The following is a 21,583-nucleotide window of genomic DNA, read 5'->3' as shown; positions in this document are numbered from 1 at the left end:
TGTAACATGCAACTGTAATACCTGTTACCTCTGCCCATCGATGGTGGACGGAGGTTATTTTTTCACCCCTGTCTGTCTGTCTTTGTTTGTTTGCTTTCTGTGCAAGATATCTCAATAATTTGTGGACGGATTGGATGAAATTTGGTGGACAGGTTTAGTGTGTGACGAGGACGAATTGATTCGATTTTGGTGAAGATCCGGATCTGGGTCGAGGTACGTGCTCTCCCTAGTGCCCCTCCAGTTTTTGAAAGGCTTCGCGTGAGAAATCGGTGGATAATACAGTACTTTCAAAATGGAACATTTTTTGCCACCGTCATCATTTCTTTTCTTTTATGTTTTTCAGAACTTCATTGTACATGTAGTTTTTGTAATTGAGGAAGACAAAATACTGTATAATTCTTCGTACACAATTGTAATTGGCCTTTTCCACAATGTGTGTTTTTGCCGCCTTGTTGGCAAATTTAAACTTATGAATGATTTGTTGTCTTTGAGAGCCAGCAGGCAAAAACAAAGCTCAGAGCAAACGCAGAGAAACAGTAAATGGGGGCCCTTGCTGCAGATGGCAGCCTCCCTGCGTCTGATTGGCTGAGGCTGTGTTGCTAGGGCGAGCAGATGTCCTTCATTTATTGGTTCATTCAGTCATTCCTTCCTTTTGCAGAGTCTCGCCAGTCTCTCCTGCAGAGCTGGGTGTGGCTGTTCTTGTGACTGCGAACGATTCGCCGAGAGTGAGAAGTAGGGGCATGGTTAAGGTTGATGTATACCCGTGACGTTCTGTTTTTCTGTTTTTGTGATACAACACTAAAGGGACGACTTTGTCGGATCACCAGGTTAATTAATTAATTTATTTTTTTGGAGGCGTCATTAACATCGTAATCATCGTCGTTAGCATCTTTGGCACTACCGTGCAAACCTGCCGTGTGAAAGTGAGTCTCTGCTTCCTTGCGAGTGCCACGTCAGCACAATAATGTTTTGATGGGATCTTTTGTCTGTCGAGTGTAGGTTATTTATTTATTTAACTGCTGTATTATTTTTGCCGTGAACTTGTGTTCAGGCCAATGTGGTAACGGTCATCTCGGAGTCTGGAACCCACTATTTTTTGTTTTGTTACGTCGTAGAAAATGGTGGTGGTTGTTATTGTCGTCGAACGCACTCGTGAGAAATGGCTGTGGGTACGGACATGTCATTGAAACTTTAACTTCCCCAGAGGGACCTTTTCTATGACCTGCTCAGAATACAGTATGTGACGAGGTTGTTTTTGTTTTATGCAAGCGCAGTGCTTTTACATATTTTACAAATAATACCATTGATGTGTCATTGTCCTTTTTCTCCTCCTCCTCCTTCTCCACCTCCCCCCCCCCCATCCTGGATGCATGTCTTTATGCAGGGTTTAAAAGGTCTTTTTCACGCGTGACACAGGCAGCAGGCAAAACGATTGGCCCGTCCGGTGGACTATGCGTGGTGCTTTTTGTGGTTTCTGCTGCAATGAGCCCGGCTTTACTTCCCATGGCAGAGATTCTCGCCAGCCAGGCTGGCCTTCCTTTGGAGCCGCTTGTTCATCAGGTGGGCGGCCATACGTGCATGTTGCGAGTGGGCGACGGTGCGATATGCAAGCCGCTGGTGCAGCGGGAACACTTTGTGTACCAGGTGCTTCCACAGGAGATGCGACCGTTCACCCCAAAGTACATGGGTGAGTGCGCAACCCTCTACATTCCTGTCGCTCGCCTTCTGTCTCTGTTCGCAAGTCTGCCCTTACCGCGACTTTATCCTGTGTGCCTTCCGTCCCTCCATCTGATGACCTCATGATTTTTGGTGCCCACCTTTTAATATTCTGTCGATTCGAGTTTGCATAAGTCCTTCGTTTCTCAAAATGGAATGACCTGCATTGGCGTTCATACGGCACCTGGAACGTCGACGCCGAATACCTCTCATCCAACGGACTGCATTATCTGCAGTACATACGAGCGGACTGTTATTGGAGCTCTCAAGTAACCATGGAAGCCATTCCTCCGTTGCTTCTTGGAACGTTTTAGCCACCTCAGGGGCATCGCCTCTGTGCACCCCCCTCTTTGGTTGAATAGAGTGCGCTGTGAACTGTGCGTTTACCTGAACTACATTCGATCGACCAAGCGCCATGCACCTTGAGTCGACGCTTTCGCTTAAAGTGTAAATGGGGGCGGGGGGGATATATATTTAACATTTTTTTTTGAACTTGTACTAGTAGCGATGTAAGATACATGCTGTTTAACATGGGGTCGAGTTTCATGTGAGACTATAAAAGATTTGCATCACTGTGAATGTTATTCTTCTTTTGTTACCCTTTGTGGGTCACCCATTCGTTCCAGGAAGGGGCTTCTTCGCACCCATCTCACGGGCAGCACTTTCCTTTTCAATGGATGTCGTGGCATGTTTCTCATTGGAACACAAGGGAAATGCTAGAACAATGCCTGACGTCATTTTCTGTGTCGTGCTGTGGTCATGAGTTTGAATGCTCGAAAAGCAGACAGGGTCTAATGCTTGGATATTTGGTCTGTTTTTACAACGGATTCAAATAAACTTCTTCTCTTTCCGGTGCCCCCAGCGTCCTGTGGTGATTTGTTTTAGTTTTGTTGTTTTTTTTAAATTGCTGAAATATAACTGCTGTTTTCTGCTGCTCTTTTGTTAGTTTTTTTTTTTTAAATTAGTTTTGTATTTTCTTCTGTCTTGCTTTCTTTCTTTTTTTCTTTCCTTCTTTTATCTCTCGTCCACTATCTCTGCCTTTGCGCCGGTCTCTCATATTATGTCAGGTTGTGGGGCCACTCGCTTCCCTTCAACACCCCCAATGGTTGATGACGACGATGTCGCATCTCGGGGAAAAATAGCGACGTTACGGTAAGGATGCCGATTATTTTGTATTTTGTGACGTTGACGTTCTCTGTTGGATTTTGACCATCCTCCGTGCCCTGGTGTCCCCTTTCCTTTGCCCCGTTCTTTCCCCACTTGCCCTTTTTTTTTTCTTCTTTTTTTTTCTTCTTTTTCTTTCTGCTTTCCTTCTGGTACTTCAACAATTCAATAGGCATGGTCATGGTAACTATCGAGGAAGACGAAGATGGAAAAACCCTCATGGTGGCCTATCCCGACGGGGGAGACGATAACTGCGCAGAGTTGGATCTGAAGCCCCACAGGCGCCTTGGGAGGCGACACAGCCAGACCCACCACAACCATCATAAATACAACCATCACTATAAGCATTCGATGGACATGAAATCGAAGAGCTGTGAAACCAGCCCCAAGAACATCCGCAAGATTGTTTCTGAGCACCAAGGGTAAGATTTTTTTTTTTTAATTTCATTCCACTCTTTATATGCAGCATCATGTGAAATTTGAACTATTTGTAAGTTTTTTGGGGTTTTTTTTGTGCCAACAGTTTGTCCTTTCCTCCTTGGTCCTCAATCTCTCTAAATATTTGAAAAGGTCTCTGCCTCTCTCACACACACATGGAAAGTAAGCCTCTCCATGAAAACAAAATGGAAGAATTCCCATCTGAGCACTTGGCTTATGGATATCTGCTTTCTGGGTACATTTGGCATGTACTGCATTGATTTGTTCATTGTGTACACATCTCTTTCCGATTCATGTGAAATCACACTGAGGTCTCGTAATGTCTCTTTCTTGTATGTAGTTTGTGTACGAGCTTCACCAAGAGCTTTAGTTGATGGTTTTGTAATAAACCAAGTTCATCCATCCATCCATCCATCGGGACCATACTCTATGCAGAGCGTTGGTGCTGCCAAAGCAGTTTCCTTGGCTATTGGGCACAATCATGGGCAGGTCGCCACTCCGACACAGAATACCAGCAAGCTGGCACTCATTTTCCTGACCTTGGAAGGATGACAGGCAGAGTCAACCCCACCTGGTATTAATTCAACACCCGAGTGGGATTTGAATTCAGGATGCTAGGATCCCAAGTCCAACTCCCTAACCATTAAACCAACACCATGCATATCAACCAAGTAACATGGACAAAAGTCCTTTCAAACATAGCTGTTCATTGTTTAATGCCATAAACCGATTCCTCTACAGTTTAAACCTTCAGAGATCTTGGTTTGTAAAAAAAAAAAGAAAATTCCCTGTTTTCTCCTTGCTCGGAATCTAATGTCGGTGTTATGTTACTTTGACCAGACTCTGCCGTTCTGGTTCGACAGTCGATTCTGACTGGTACATCTGCGGTTCAATTCCAATGCTGGCAAAGTCGTTCCAAAGGCTTTAAAAATGGTCCGTGCTGCTGCTTTGCTTGATGCTTTAGAGCAGTGGTTCCCAACCTGTGGTACGTGAGGGCCTTCCAGGTGGTTCGCGAGCACTTTCGGGCTCAACCTTAAAAAAAAAAAAAAAATTTAATTAAAAAAAAAACAAAAAACTGCTGTCAACTACTTGTCTATGTTCGCTTCACACAGAATAATACTGCGAAGACTGAGCTGCTGCTGAGCCAGGAGCTATCCAGTACAATGAAAGGAAAGGCCATTTTCAGCCTTTTGGATAATTTAATCAAGCATAATGAACTGGGTGGGGAAAGTTGGTTGGATGCACGACAGATGGGGCTCCGTCTATGCTCGGTCGAAAGTCAGGGTTTCAAGCCCATGTGAAAGCTCTGTCACCAAACGCCACCGGTGTCCATCGTTTCATACATAGATTCGCCCTTAGCACTAAGCTACTCCTTCCGAATTTGTTATCATGCTTGAACCGATAAATCAAAATAGTTAATTTCGTCAAAACATCCGCCCTGAATACTCGGCTGTTCAAACTGCTCTGTGAAGATCTCTGCTCCGACCACACCTGTCTCCTCTACCACACAGAGGTTTGCTGGCTCTCCCGGGGGAATATGACGAGGCGTCTCTTTGAACTGAGGGATGAACTCCTCGTATTCTTCACAGAGAAAGAACACGATTTTCAAAAAGATCTGTAGGACGAGGAGTTTATCTCAAGGTTGGCCTACCTGTCGGACATTTTTGAGGTCTTCAACCACTTAAACCTGTCGTTCCAAGGGCCCAACTGCGCTGTCTCGGACTTCATCTCAAAGCTGGGAGCGTTTGTCCGGAAGTTGGACCTCTGGATCAAGAACGTGGAGAGCAAACGCTACGGAATGTTCGAACTCCTGACTACCCTTGAGAGCGAGCCCAATGATGAATTTTCCCAAGAAATCGTCCATCACCTCTCACTGCTCAAGACTGAGTTGATGCATTACTTCCCAAACATTACATGTTGTGCCTACATCACCAATCCGTTTTCCGTTGAACCAGGCGATCTGCCTGTCGGGACCGGGGAACAAGAGGAGCTCATAGATATCCAGGCTGACGAGACAGCAAAGACGAAGCACAAGGAATGCTCTCCTATGAACTTCTGGGTGACCATCGCCTGTCACGCTGTTCCCCAGCTACTGATTTTTCCCCTCTACGTGGGAGTGCGAGCAGGGGTTCCCAGCCATGATGACCATCAAGTCAAAGAGCCGGAACCGTCTTGCTGCGCCCGGGCATGATTTCCGATGTGCTGTGAGCAAAAGTATGCCCCGCATCGACCAGCTGGTGGAGAAGAAACAGATGCACCCCTCGCATTAAATTTTGTTCTTTGTTGACAGTTGGTTCATTCGTGTGTTCTACTTGTGAATAAATTGATATCTTATCGAATTGAGTTTTTCTGGAACCAGGTGGTACGTGGCGACGGTATGGGACCTCCAAGTGGTACTCGATCAGAAAAAGGTTGGGAACCACTGCTTTAGAGGATGGAGCATGGGCAAACAATGATAAGTTGGCAACCTTTGGGGAAGGACATTTCTCCCTAAATTCCCTGTTGAATGCGGAGAGAAAAGCACCGCCAATAGATGATGTCAGCAGCACCCAATGTGTTCCACGAAGATGCCTGCCTTGACTTTAATGGTCGTGTATCTGTCTGTCTGTCTGACACAGCTATTCCATAATCCTTAGAAACTGCTTGAAAGAGAAAAAGGGGATTTCTAAAAGAAAGTTTGTTCACTCCACATGCAAGTTCATTGTGATAACCGGTTGGCTGAATAGAACATGGACGTAATGTACTGCTTTGAATCATCTCCTGCCATGTGTGTTGATTTATACCTTATCCTATGATCTGTAGGCTGGCAGAGAGTGGGCTGGAAGGAACATCGCAACGGGAAACCAAGATTGACGTCCTTGACCTGGTCCAGCCGGTTCATCTCCTCAAAAGACCGTGGAGCATGGTCTGCCTGGAGAGGCAGCTTCGTGTCTTCCGGGACAGCTCAAAGCACAAAAACCATTACAGTATCCTTGCCTGTTGCTCATTTGCATTTGCATTTTAAGTATTGGCATTCATTACATGGATTGGGATTGGTATGTGGTGCACCCCCCCCCCCCCCTGAGTGCATTTCTTTTTTCTGTATATCTATGAAACGCAGATCTGAACATAAAATTTACGAGGCGATAAAATCGTACCTTTATGAACACGGACCATCACAGCTTCTCCAGCTGTATTCTCGTGATAATTTTGCTACATTTAAAACAAGATTTGAACAAGGTATTTATCTCCCTTACGTGAACTAGCGAGCACTCCCCCACCCTCCGGGTGAGAGTACCCTTCTCGGCCCACTTAAGGTGGGCAAGTAGCTCTGGAACATTCATGGAAATGCACTTTAATTTTTGTCATTTTTGAAGGAAATTTTATTCATCACAACATGTACCCCATAAACCTGGTGTTGGCTTAATGTTTTAGGTGGCTGGCTGAAATCCTCGGGTCTTGAGTTGAAGCCTCTTTTTCACCGTTGAATTAACACCATGTTGGATTGACTCGGGCTGTCATCCTTCCGAGGTTGGCGAAATGAGTACCATTGTGCTGATAACGGGCATTGCATCAGTGGCACAGCCATGCCCCCAGAGAGTGATGCAGCCAAGCAGCCACAGGCTACATAGAAATAAATAAATTAATATACCCCATAACAATTTTGAGAAGGTGACATTGTATGATGAAGAAGATAAAGGAAGATGATTTGTATACCGGCTACCACCAAAGGTGTTGCTATTTCCGCCATATACAGTATACTGTATACAGTATATGTATGTGCATGCATTTATATATGTATGTGTTTTTTATTTATGTATATGTATGTATATATATATATATATATATATATATATATATATATATATGTATATATATATATATATATATATATATATATATATATATATATATATATATATATATATATATATATATATATATATATATATATATATATATATATATATGTATATGTATATGTATATATATATATATGTATATGTATATATATGTTGTGGGCCAGGGGTCGGGTGAGAACACCACTGGGGGGGGGGGTGGAAGCTATCTTGGGTTCCCACCAGAATCCGCGGAATTGCAGGCCGTCGCACATGGATAATTCCGTGACGCGGCAGCTCGCTCACCGACCGTGAACGCCAATAACTCAACCACGTGACCTAGGGTCCTCCCGTCTATGGGTTAATCGGGTTACCTAATTAATCACATGACCTAATTTCTGGGGGACATACTCTCGCTACGTCTTGTCCGAACTGGATCACTTTACCGGATTGGATGCAGCCAAGCGACACTGGCAAGGACGTACCAGCTAAAAGGAACAGATCGTTGGGAATAAAGTCCCGGCAAAGTTAGAATCAGGACCATGCTGGATCAATGAAAGAAAAGACAAAAATGAGCTGGGAACATTTCTACAAAGGATTTATTACAGGCAGGCGAGGAAAGATATGTGGCACAGTGAATGTTGTTTATTGTTGTCTGTAGCAGGAATAGGAAGAAATGTGAGGTGCGGCAATATACAAGCAACTTACAAAAGCAGACACAGAGCAGAGTTATCCCGATATAATTCTTGTGCAATCTTAACTTAAGCAAGGACAGGTGCCAGGACACACACACACACACACACACACACACACACACACACACACACACACACACACACACACACACACACACACACACTCACACTCACACACACACACACACACACACACACACACACACACACACACACACAGACACACACACACACACACACACACACACACACACACACACACACACACACACACACACACACACACACACACACATACACACATACACACACATACACACACACACACACACACACACACACACACACACACACACACACACACACACACACACACACACACATACACACATACACACATACACACATACACACATACACACATACACACATACACACATACACACATACACACATACACACATACACACATACACACATACACACATACACACATACACACATACACACATACACACATACACACATACACACATACACACATACACACATACACACATACACACATACACACATACACACATACACACATACACACATACACACATACAACCTGATGAAGAGGAGATACTGAAGAGAAAGAAAGGAGGAGATGAGGATCATGGTCTCTCAATACCTTGCACGATTTCCTGACCGTGCAGCCAGTACGTTTTGGAGGGATGCTCCACTGGGCGATACCTCCCTGGCAGCTGGCGCATCGTCTCTTCCTTCATGCAGCTCGCATCAGTCCAGAGAATGAGGCATGAAGGGAGGGACTTGGGTGGAGTCAGAAGCCAATGAGTGGAGAGAGGCGGAGACCGAAGCAAGTAGGCTGAGAAGGGTGGCGGGGTGGTGAAGAAGGGCGGAGCCAGCAGGTGAATGGGTAGGTTGTCAATCCCAGGCCAGGAATGAGCAGACAGGAACGAAACACAAGCGGCTCCGCCACCCGTCCTTTTATAGATCCCTTGGTGCGGGATGGGGGCAATGACCCGAAGCGATGTATCGTCACCCGAATCGGGTGCTCTGCTTGGGCCCCGGCCACTGCTCGGCCTGGCCATGATGGCCGGAAGCAGCTCCACTCCACTTCCGGCAAGATGGTTCCAAGCTGCGGAATCGTCTCGCTCCGAACCCTATGATATGAATCGCCTTGCACCAAACCCCGTGATATGAATCGCCTTGCACCAAACTCCGTGATATGAATCGCCTTGCACCAAACTCCGTGATATGAATCGCCTTGCACCGTACCGTGACCCCTGGTTGGCGCTGGTCAATGTGCCTGCTCCGTCGTGTGTCACGCGGCCCGAACGATCCAGCCGCACAGCATGCCTCTACCTGGTAGTAGCTGTATCGAGGCGGAGGTGCGGGAGGATGTCTGATGTCTGTCGTCCGTGGGAAACAATTGTTGCCGTCGTGAGTGAAGACCGACGGTAAGATGTTATTGTAACCCCATGCATAGACCCGACCAAAGATGTGTGTTATTCGTGCCCCGTTCTGTACGATGATAAGGTATCACGAGCTGCGCGCGAGGCCGCCATTCTACACGTGGTCAGCGCGTGGGTTTGCCCGCCATCTATCATGCCCCGTACAGTACGCACGTGTCCGCCATTGGACACATGGTCAGCGTGCAGGTCCGCCTGCCATCGAGCATGCCCTGTACAGTGCGCGTGGGTCTGCCATTAAGCACGTGGCCATTTATCAAAGGTGGTGTCATGTGCACAGTGCCAGCCCTGAACTGTCAGGGAATTGAGGGAAACGATTCGATATAATTATTAGATGGAGATTCGGATTGAAAAGAGGACAGATATATTTATTAATGGAGATTTGGATTGAAGAAGAGTGCGCTGCGTGTGTACTGTATGTTGTTTGCATTTGGTGTGTTGGTTATGCCTTTGATCGCCTGAACATTGGGTTGGGGGTCATCACTGTGGGGCACGCGCTCCATGCAGCGCTGGCGTTTATTGTTGGCTTCCACTGCTGCCCTTGGTCTTATGTGAGCACGCATTCTTACGCGAAGGGCACGGCTGTGGTTTTTACTGATGGGTGGCCGAGCGGAGTGCCTGCCGGCCTCGCGAGGACCCCTTGCTTGGATTTACCTCAGGAATAGCTAAAAAGAAAGAGTAGGAATGAAGTTCAGAGGTTTAATCAGACCTAACTATGAGATTTCCACAACACACTGTCCCGTTCAACCCACGAGGCAAGAAGGAAGGGACTATCTGAACGTACATTAATGAAATAACTGACTGGGTCCACTGTTTGTTGGCTGCTATTGGTGTTGGAGGGATGCGGTTTCCAGAACTGCAACAATATCTATATATATATATATATATATATATATATATATATATATATATATATATATATATATATATATATATATATATATATATATATATATATATATATATATATATATATATATATATATATATATATATATATATATATATATATATATATATATATATATATATATATTTTTTTTTTACATGTCCACTCATAGACGATTGACAAATTGCCATTTTGTATACCAGCTGAAACTGGTTACTAATCATCAGGCAAATGCCGAACAGACCAACCCAGACTTCACGTCACGTTGCACACAGCCTGAAGATGAAAATTGTGCTAGATTCTATTTATTACATCTGCCACCTCAGCCAGATGGAGGTTATGTTTTCACTCCTGTTTCTCTGTCTGTCTGTCTTTCTTCTGTGAGCAGGATATTTCAAAACGGTATGTTTGGGTTCAGATTAAATTTGGTGGACATGTTGGGTGTGTGGCAATGACATTGATTAGATTTTGGTGAAGACCCAGATCTGGAAGCGAGAATTTTCATTCATGCTTCACCATTGAGAGATAGGGCCAAAAACGATATATAATGTGATATCTCAAAGTTGTGGACGGATTATGAAACCACTTGATGGATAAGTTGGGTAGGTGACATGAGGACACCAATTTAGATTTTGGTTCAGGTCAGCAGATCTGGCCTATCGGTGGGATACAAAACGTAACTGTTCAGCCTGGTGGAGGTTTGCGCTCTTCCGAGTACCGTTTTAGTTTTGACCCTTCGTCTCATGCTCGGATAGTTTTGGGCCGACCCATTTTAATAATTGTTTTTTTTCTCCTCCTCTGTTTCTCAAACCCACTCGCCAAGTCTCCATCCCCTTTGTCCCATTATTTGCCACCCTTGTTTTAATTCCTTTCTTATAACCTTCTGTTTCATTTTTTGGAAAATGCCAAAAAGCTTTTTCCTCCTCTTCATTCTTCTTCGTTCTTCCCTCCCACTCCAGCAATTTATACCTTTTAAAACGGCAATTTAACAATGTTCAATCTTCCAACAAACTTGCTTGCAAATACCTTTCTTCCAGTCTGCTTTCCATTCCCCCCTACTCTCCATACTTGATTGACTCGCACACTCATGCCTCATCCACCATCGTGTTCGTTTAGTACTTTCTTTCTTTGTGCCTTTAATCATAATTGCCATCTCAATCCTCGTGTCTGTCTTCATCTCTCTGCCCTTTGTATCGCTAAATCCAACCTTTTTCTATGTGTGGAGCTATGGCCACAACCCTGCCTCAGGTCATTAAGACCACCCCCACCCCATCGTCATCTTCACACCCGGGTTCCCCTTCATCCGCTCCAAGCTACCGCACCCCCAGCCCTGATTGCCATCCCCTGGTTACATGTCCATCCACCTCTGCCCCTCCCCCTCCTTGCTTCCTCCATGCCCACCCATCCTTGCTTCCTTCACTCCCCTTCCCCTTTTGGGTTTGCGCCAAACGTAATGTTTTGCATTTAGGCCAAAAAGTTCCACCTTTGTTTCGTCGGACCACAAAACTTGTTGCCACATGACTTCAGAATCTCTGGAGCGTTTTTTTGCATACCTCAAACGGGACTCAAGGTGGGCTTTTTTGAGTAATTGCTTCCTTAATGCACCCTTCCTTATAGGCCAGACTTGTGGAGTGCTTGGGATATGGTTGTCACATGCACACAGTGACTAATAATTGCCATAAAGGCCTGTACCTCTTTCAAAGTTCCCATTGGGCTCTTGGTCGTCTCTTGATCGGTCTCCTTACTTGGTTATCCATTTTGGATGGACGGCCTGATCGAGGCAGGGTCTTAGTGGTACCATACGCCATCCACTTCTTAATGATTGTCTTGATAGTGCTCCAAGGGATATTCAAGGCCTTTGAAATATTTTGATACCCATCCCCTGATCCGTGCCTTTCCACAGCTTTATCCCGGAGGTCTTTTGAAAGAATCTCATTGATACTCATGATTGAGTCTTTACTGTGAACTGAAAGCATAGGAAAGCATGGGCACTACCCAGCATAGGAAACCTACAGGAAGAGCTGATTTTATTCTGAAATAATCAGAATAAGTACAATTTAACACAGGTGGAGGACAATTACCTTGGTGTGTGATTTGGAAGGTGATTTGTTCCACCTGAGCTAATTTACAATTGCTATTATAATGGGGGTGTGGACACTTATCCAACCAAGACATTCTAGTTTTGTAGTTTTTATTTAATTTTCTGAAATTTGTTGAATTTGTTTTTCACTTGGAAGTTGTGGGTTATGATTGTGTAAATAAAGGTGGAAAAAGTCTGATTAATGTAATTTAATTCCAGGCTAAAAGGCAGCAAAAGGTGAAAAATTTGAAAGGGGGTGTAGACTTTCTATAGGCACCGCACATATACACATAGAGAATTACCTTAGTCAAAATAGCCGGTTTGTGATATAATTGCAACATATCCTAAATTGGCTTCTGAAAAAATCGAAAGCAAAAATATATAGACATGGACACAAACAGACAGACAGACGGACATTTCAATAGTCTCGCAATCCCATCGCAGCGAAACTCATAAAATGCTTGGAAAACCTTCCAGCCACATTATCATGATCCATGAGCAATTGTGGTTGTTGCATGCTGCCAGCTTGTTCAATGCCTCTGTGCTGTGTATTTTGTTGCATCTAATTTGACAGTATTCACTCCTGTCCACTCCTCCGTTGAATGAAGAGTGCCTCGTGGACAGCGTTCTTAACTTTTCTTTTCTTCAGTTTTAAGCTAAGATTTTTCTGTATTTTGCTCCATCCTCCTCCTGTTGGAGAACCTCTCTTTGCTGATGACTCCACCCTCTGCTGTACCATCTCTCATCACTCTGATCGGCTGGCAGCAGCCGCTTCACTCTTTGCAGATCTAGATAAAATCACAAGCTGGTAAAACACTTGGAAATATGTCTTTCAATCCTGACACATCTCACACCCTCACCATGTCTCTCTGAAAGGACGGTCTGGGGAAAAAAACCCCCATCTACTTTCTCAACAATCCCCTTAAAGAAGTCCTTTCATTCAAGCTTTTGGGTCTCACTATCCGCCACGATCTTTCCTAGGAAAGCCACATCTCCAAGCTGGCCTCCGAAGCTAGTCGCCGACTGGGCATCCTATGTCATGCAAAATCCTTCAATGGCACAACTGAGCTTCTAACCACTTGCAAAGCTTTTATCTGCAGTCTGATGGAGTACTGCTCCCCTCATCTCGGTTGGTGCTCCTGCCTCATAACTAGCACGACTTCACGCTGTGGAAACCAAGGCTTTTAGGATCATAGGTATCTCCCACGATGAAGCTGAGCCTTTGTTTCTCTCACTCTCTCAACTGAGGCAGGTTGGTGGTCTATGTCTTCTACGATCTCTTCGGCGTTGCCCCGCCTGCTCTGTCTGTGATCTGTCCCCTCCTAGATTTCCTCAGGACATTCAAGGTTCGCCAAAACCGCCTCTTCGTGAAACTGCCAAAATCAACAATCACTACTCACCTTCATTCTTTCATTCCTCTTTTTTCTCCACCTCTGGAATAAACTCCCACACTCTCTTCGATCCCACTCCTCCCTCCAGGTCTTCAAAACAGCTGTTCACCACCATCTCATATCTTCCCCCATCCAAAATCTTGATCTTTACTACCCCATTAATCCACCCAAAACCCACCACCATCAAAATTCCCGTTTTCCTTCCTGAAAGTCCCTGTAGTACCATCTTGTTTACCCCATCCCTCACCCTTCCACCGATCTATTGTCTCTGTTCCCCACGATTTTGTGCTTCCCTCTCCCACCCCTCTTGTGTCCTGCCTTGTTATATGTTTCTGTGTATTAGCATGGTATTCAACATGGTATTCAAAAAAAACAAAACAGCTGAGTTGCGTTCTGTTGAAATGACTCCTGATTCAGTTTCCAAGCTCTCTGCGATCATTATCTATTGAAGATTGCTGAGTGTACCTGACGCATAATTTCCTTGATTGTACCTACCAGAATTTCTCCTGTTGGAGAACCTTGTATCTCAATACGTGCGCCCCTGTGTGCTTGACCTGAAAATGGGGACCCGGCAACATGGAGACGACACGCCGGCTTACAAGGTCGCACACATGATCCGCAAGTGTGAGAACAGCACTTCCTCGGTTCTCGGCTTTCGGATCTCCGGTATGCAGGTAAGTTTACAAAATGTGGGCTCGCTTGCCTTTTGTAGACCTTGAGGTTGCCATGCAATTTTTTTTTGACATCGGTAATCACCTTTAGCGTTGACACTTTGGCCATGGAGGTTGGTTTTCAGAGTGAATAATTGGCAATATCTCTTCAGACCCTGAGCCTTTTGAACGTGTTTGTGAGACTTCCAATAGGAGGTGTAGTTTGTAAGTTTAATACTGCATTGGTAAAATCTATTTTTTCCACCGATTTGCTTCATTGACCATGTGTCTTCTTTTCATTTCTCGTGAGCATTTATATACACTGTATATGAAACTCTAAAGTGCAGATATGAACTAGAGAGTTCGCAGAACACCTTACCCCGCACAGCTTTGAGGAAAAAGGACGTGGGCACAGAGGAGTAAGGTAATTATTTTCGTCTGTTTGCCTGTCTGGCATTCAAACAAAATTGAAAATCATTCCAAGCAAGAAACTTAGTTGTTATGGACGTCATAAAGGACACAAACAACAGGCATGGAGAACTAATGTAACGTGTCAAATAAAGTGGTGCAAATGACACTGCATCAACGGCGGTAAACTTTCAAAACAAATTTCCACAACCTTTGAAATCTTTCATTTATTTCGATTGAATTATATACGTGACTACTGTAGAACATAAATAGCCTTTTTTTTGGCACTTTCAAAACCGTTCTGTTTAGCAGTACTTGGACAAAATGTTACGGCATTTTACATCATGTCGACGAATCAAATTTGCTGATTGCAGACCCCGCACATGTCTTTTTTTTTTTTTCTTCTCAAGACTCAAGACATGGGGTTAGGTGTTCGATGAACTCTCTAGTTTTTGTTAGTTTGAACAACAGCTATGTGTCAGCACTCACGAATCAAATTAGACCTAAAGTATTTGTACATTTCATTTGTATCAAAAATTTCCAACTTTAATTTGTCCACATTTTTTATTGATGGTTCCAAATTTCAATATCACCCCTTTTTCACCAGTTATGCAAACATGATGGCAAGCAGGTGACTTTGAGACATCATGCTCTCCAGCTTGCAAGTTAGTGGCTTACAACAATGAGGTAGCTCATGTCGACGCGACGGTTTACATTTTGCCATTTCCTAAAGCAGTCAGGTGAAGGTCAATTGGTGGGCAAAGGTTGATTTCTGGGAAAAGGGATGAAACGTCAATTTTGGTTTCTTGTAAATGAAGCCCAAGAGACTGACGACGTCGCTCTTCGTGCCAAAAAAAAAACAAGAAGCCGTCCCTGCAAGAGGTAGCTTGCAAAGGTTTCTAAACAAAACGTCAAATTCACGACCACTTGGAACCTCCTTTAAATTCCTTCCTTTTTCAGCCAAATCCTCTGTGTTAAACATGTTGTGATTGGACAGTTTCTTTGCAGGTCCCACTTTATGACAGCACCAAAAGCTCCCATCCCCTCTCGTGGGAGAGGAAATAGGTTGGCTAAGTATTCTCTGAAATCTAGATCATGGAAGAGAATTTCGACGGTGAAGTGTTGTCTTCACTTCTGCTTTTTGATAAATCATTGTCCTAATGTCTTTGTTCAGCCTCTGATGGTGAATAATAAAGCAGTGAAGTCCAGATGCCTCACCTTGAATTTTAGGAAGTGATAATATCCTGGTTAGGCTGCATACGCATAATGGTGAGAGATGCATAACCCATCATGCTAACGAGAGAGGGAGAGAGAGGTAGATGTTAAAGACATAATAAAGTTTGACATTGGCCCATCTTTCTTATATGCTCATAACGACATCGTCAAAGTCAAGATAATGCTCTGAAAAGTTGACCGTCTCCTCGCGTGATGACAAAAACGTGTGATGGATGGGTTAATCCCTCTCTCCAGGGCTCCAAAACGGTTGTTCACCATCAAAACAAGCTGTCCAGCCATGGAAATGTGGATGTGTAATCTCGACAGTAAAGCTGAGCTTCATCGGCATTCATGAATTTTATCTTTTTAAACGGATTCTGTTACTCGTGTGAATGCATTTTCTAAATCTGAGGCCACATGGTGTGCATGCAATGAACCTTGCACTCTCGTTAATACGTATTGTGTGCGTCGACGGATATTTCTTCTTCACCAGAATCTTCCTGAGGTGATCATCTGTAGCCAAAGTGCGTGATAAGTGATATATGATCTGTTTGGAGTGTAATTTAATTGTGGTCCAACAGGGTGGTGCAGAGATGGTGCTCGGTTTGATTACCGACCCGACGATAAACTGCCGTATCGCTGTTTGGTAAGCGGAAGTTCAAGCACAAAGTGAACCATCCCTCGGGTGGACATTAAGCTGAGTGCCCAATCTGCCAGTATTCGTTGGCGGACGCTAAACATCCCACAGTGTGTTTCGTGAAGAATAGGCGAGTTGTCGCCGGCACCCTGAACAAATTACAAATTCTTGCCGTTACTACTGCTGGAAAAGCAAGTTTGAACCGAGCTTAGGGACTGCATTGGTAGTACTGAACCTGCCTTCCAGCAGAGCATTTGAGTATTAAAAAGAAGAACCAGTCATCCAGTTGCTTGAGATTATTGTTTTGCCATGAAGTAGCAACCAGTCCACGGTTAATCCTGCATTGAAACCGTTCACGACCAGGCTCCACATCTTCTGCCATGAAGAGCAGTTTTCCTTTGCAGTGTAACTGTATATGGGTTTCCCCAGATATTGTATATATACATCTGTTTGTTTTATTTATTATCATATTATTTTTGACATCTTGGGAGGGACTTCCTGTTTTGTGATTTGTATTCGATTAAACAATTGTTCAAACTTGATTGCATTCCACGTGCAAGTTAAAGGATTGCGCTGTCGGCCTGATCATCTGCTGCAAAGGAAACTAAAAATTGTGCGCGTTCAATAAGAATAAATTTCAATTTTCAACAAGAATAAATGTCAATTCTCACTTAAACACCCCAACCCCCCTCAATAAAATGAAACCACTGCATTCACCTGAAATATTCGAGTAAAAGAGCTTATTCTCTCTGCTTGGATGTGTTTCCTAGTCTTTGTCGGATTTGATATTATTTTAAAAGTCATATTTGATCGCCTCATAATCTTGTGATTTTGTTCTGGATTTCCCTGAATCTGTGAGAATGTGACCTGAGATACCTAAATTGTTCATTTATTTATTTATTTTAAACACCTTATAAAAATAGTTAAATGAGGTCGATGCTCATGGACGAGAAAAATGTAACTGTTCGCTTCCTAAACGATAGTTTCAACAAGTAGCCTTGGCCCAGTGGTCAGTGTGCTCTGCAGTTTATTCAAGCATGCAGTGTAAGTATATCCAGATGAGCTTTATTCACCCTCTGAACCCTTTATCTTCTCCAAGGTGTATCGGACAGATACGGACCATTGTTGCTTCATGAATAAACATGATGGTCAGCTGCTGTCGGAGCGTAGCTGTGAAGAAGCGCTGGCATGCTTCTTCAGCAATGGGAAGCGGCTGCGACGCGAGCTCATTAGCATGGCGCTACAACGATGCATCCGCCTCAAGGAAGTCCTTAAACAACAGGACTCGTGGCGCTTCTACTCGAGCTCACTGCTCATCGTTTACGAAGGGCAGTTGGCCGCAGCATCGGACTCGGATTCCGAGGGACTCGACTCGATGCTGACTCATGCTGCCGGCAACCTGCGCAGGAATTCTATCAGCGAGGAGGAAGAAGATGCTGATGAAGAGGGGGCAGCAGCGTGCAAACCTTGTGACAATGGGAGCCAAGGAACAGACGTGAATGCCACAAGAGGAATCGTAGATGTCCGGATGATCGACTTTGCTCACACGACCTGCCAACAGTTTGAAGATCTGGTACCTTATGAAGGTCCTGATGATGGCTTCCTCCATGGGTTGTGCAATTTGATCCGTATCCTGCACAAACTGAAAAAGAGCTACAACAACACTCCTTAAAGTTACGAAGTGCCGAAGTGATTGGTGCACAAAGTCTTTGGTCAGAGAGAAGGATCACCCCCATTTAATACTCCTCTCTATAGAGTGCAGGGTGCCTCTCCCCTGATCATTACATAGTCTCTCCACAAGTGCTGATGTTGAGTGATTGAAAACATCTTGTTTTTTTCCCCCCCATTTTTGGGGGGGAGAAGTGTATGAAGGAACTGTTTGGATTTTCAGGATATTGAACCTGGAGAGGTGGCCAGACTTAAAGCAAGGTGTTGAGGACTTAGAGGTTTGAAATTGGACTGCCTTCCCATGGTCTGTGCTAGCAATTCTCTTTTAACTCTTACCTCAGCTGTGTGTGTGTGTGTGTGTGTGTGTGTGTGTGTGTGTGTGTGTGTGTGTGTGTGTGTGTGCGAGCGAGATGTGCGTGCATCAGTGTGTCGTATCGGGTGAGTGTGATTTTCATCCTACTTGCAAAAGGTGCTAAAACCTTCCAACCACCAAGCCAATGACACTCAGTTTGTATCCCTTCACATGCCATTTCTGGCTGCAAGAAGGTTTTCCTTTTTGAAAACGCTAAACTGCAACAAAACAGAAAGAAAAAAATTCCCGGTGATATCACTCTTAAAACCATAGGAACACTCTGCTGTTGCTTTTGAAGCATGTTTGTCCATCTCTGCTCTTGGCATGCAGCGCTTATTGCATGTAGAAACTTCTATTCTGTCGAGCAAAGGTTTTGCCATTTGAACCCCTCCTTTGCTTTGCTGTCTTTATATACAAGCTGCTGGTTGCAGTTGCCTCGCAAACCATGGATAAGTGGAATATAATGGATCCATTTATATTTATTTTTCTTCCTCCTTCACCAAATTGCGCATGTCCCCAAAAATGCCCCCCAGATCTGGTTAAAGAAAGTGCACACACAACATGATGTACTTTTATTGCTTTTATAGAATAAATAAACAATCAAATTTTTTGCCTCGTTTCATTTATTTTTATTTTTTCCCCCCCACCGTTGACATGAAAACAGAAATGATTACTTAACGAAACTTTTGGCAATACAAGAAGTCGCAATGGCAATAAAACGTGGCTCAAGTTCTCTATACATGTTTTTTGATGACTACTAGTACATAAGAATGCACCAGTAGGAGAAAAAGGGTCAACATCCAGAGGGGGTATGGAAGGAAAACATTTGAGGATGTATCAGAGCATCAGAGGATGTATCAGAGCAGAGCATGCAAAGGGACAGTGTCTTGACGGTTAGAGTACAAGTTCGGAGAGGCTCTTCAGTGATAATATAGTGAAGGCCTGGAGGGAAGAGTGTGAGATGACAGATTGAAGAAGATGGTCCTGGGTGAGAGATGTTCTGGTTTGTGGTGAGAATGAATTGATGAGTGGGGATGTGTTGAGTTTGGTCAGTGGTCGGGTACGATGTTTGTGCGACTTGGAGCAACAGTCATTTGGCAGAATGCAGAAAGAAAAAGATCAGGATTCAGTCTATTAAAACAAACACTACATCACCACAAACCTCCCCATTTGTGAGCAAGACCCAAATCCTGAGGCTGCGTCCACTGACGCCTTGGTCATGTGATTGATCGGAACTGGCCATGTGATTGATAAGCACACTTGTACATTAACCAATTGGTACTTACAAAACTGAATTGTCTATATCGGGTTTGATACCCAATCAATAAGAGCACACCGTAATTTTCAAAGGGATGTTAAGCCGGGAATCCCATATGTTAGAATTCATTCGTGGACGGATACGGGACATCCATCCGAGGGATGGCACACACATTGATGAATTGCTCTGCCTGTAAAACACCGGGATGAAGGTATACAGCTGGGTTGAGATTCAAACCCATGCTCGACAGCTAAGAGGCGAGTGTGTGTACTTCTCGGCCATCCTCCCAACCCAATGTATCATATAATCTATGCAACACTCTCTTCTGAGGTTGTTGGTTCGTATGCAGCCTACAGCTGCTGGTTGCATCATTTTCTGGAAACAGTTGTGCCGCTCATACAGTGTTCCTGTTACCAGTAAGCTTGTACTCATTTTGCTGACCTCGGAAGGATGATAGAACGAGTCAACCGACCCGGTGTTATTTAAACGGAACGACGGGCTCAAACTCAAGATCTCAAGCCAGCCACCTTAACCATTAAGCCACCACCAGGCTTTATTCTGGGGTAACATGGATTTAAATTAAACAAGTGAACACTGGATTTGGAGCAAATTGAATAGATTGACAGGGATGGTGGTCTTTGAAGTCTGTAGTCAGCAAGAGTAAAATGATATTGAAGGCACAAAAATGCAATATACAGAGTACATGACAATGCAGAGCCATGCTGGGCTATTTGTCAAGGTGCCCTCTTTCACATAGATCCGTATCCTGCACAATCCGTATCCTTCAACAATATCGAGATTATTGGTGCGTATACTGTATATACAGTACATCTGAATAACTCTGTGTGAAAGGAGATCTGTATATGCCGATTACAATCACCTCTCCCTTTTGGCGAGGCTAATGGGGGAATTTCCGAGACAACGATGCAGCAAATGGAGTAAAATACGAGTAGTTGCACCCTCACACTAACTTTCACCACCGAGTGTTGTTCTAATTAAAGAATGTAATCATTGTGTGTTTTGGATGATCCACTCGCTGGTGTCTCAGAAAGACTGTTTCGTGTTTGCTCAGAATGCCTCATGTCACCTTCAAAAACCAAACGGTGCATGAGTTTCGTATGCTGAACGATTACTGCATGAAGCAATTACTTTCTGGGGAAATTTGCAATTAGGTGTTCTGCACATCCCTCGTGCCAAAAAAGCCCTTGGAATGAACGTTTGAATAATCCTTCAACAATCACATTATCAATTCTACACGTTCAGTTTTTTTTATAGCAGGGATTATTACAGATCCATGGACATGTCTACATCCATTTGCTCTCAACAGTGTGGATATCTAACGCTGTTGAGGCCGATGTGCAAGGTCTGTTGTCTTTCACCCTTCTTTCTCTCTCCTTCCTCTTTCCACCGCATTCAGGACACACGCTTTTCTTCCAGTAAGGACACACGCTTTCTTCTGAGCATTGGCTTGCTTGGTTTCCTGTTATTGTTCTTACTTGTCTTGTTTTGGACCATTTTTAATGTTCCCATCGGATCAAAGGAAGGTGAAGTATCACTATCTCTGGATTTTGCAAATCCAGCACTTTTTTTTGTGTTATTGAATTTTGAAAACTCTTCAAGAATGTTCGTATTTTTCAAAGGCGGTGGGTTAAGTTGACTGTGGATCATGTCCAGGTATGACGGACCTCATGACCGAAACCCCACAGCCATTTTGACAACCCCTCGG

General features: G+C 44.0%; 1 protein-coding gene across 1 annotated transcript; it reads left to right on the top strand.

Annotated features, from left to right (window-relative positions):
- Positions 1–738: 738 nt before the first annotated feature.
- On the top strand, positions 739–19,209 carry LOC147033393 (inositol hexakisphosphate kinase 2-like). The gene is made up of 7 exons (XM_085854361.1): positions 739–923; positions 1,116–1,236; positions 1,385–1,687; positions 3,053–3,302; positions 6,121–6,284; positions 14,168–14,343; positions 17,679–19,209. Exons 2-7 carry the CDS (start codon positions 1,218–1,220, stop codon positions 18,249–18,251), a joined length of 1,485 nt encoding a protein of 494 aa, XP_085710487.1. The 5' UTR covers positions 739–923; positions 1,116–1,217; the 3' UTR covers positions 18,252–19,209.
- Positions 19,210–21,583: the final 2,374 nt, after the last annotated feature.

This window comes from Eptatretus burgeri, chromosome 2 (assembly GCF_056783735.1).
Source record: "Eptatretus burgeri isolate ZD-2024b chromosome 2, Ebu_testis_v1, whole genome shotgun sequence".
NCBI classification, from domain to species: domain Eukaryota; kingdom Metazoa; phylum Chordata; class Myxini; order Myxiniformes; family Myxinidae; genus Eptatretus; species Eptatretus burgeri.
Note: the sequence above shows the minus strand (reverse complement) of the source record. Positions and strands in the feature narration are given on the sequence as shown.

Excerpts from the sequence above, each read along its gene's own strand:
- LOC147033393 (XM_085854361.1), top strand. Across the intron at positions 1,688-3,052 it reads GTTCACCCCAAAGTACATGG|GCATGGTCATGGTAACTATC; the intron begins GTGAGTGCGCAA and ends ACAATTCAATAG. Across the intron at positions 6,285-14,167 it reads AAAGCACAAAAACCATTACA|AATTTCTCCTGTTGGAGAAC; the intron begins GTATCCTTGCCT and ends TGTACCTACCAG.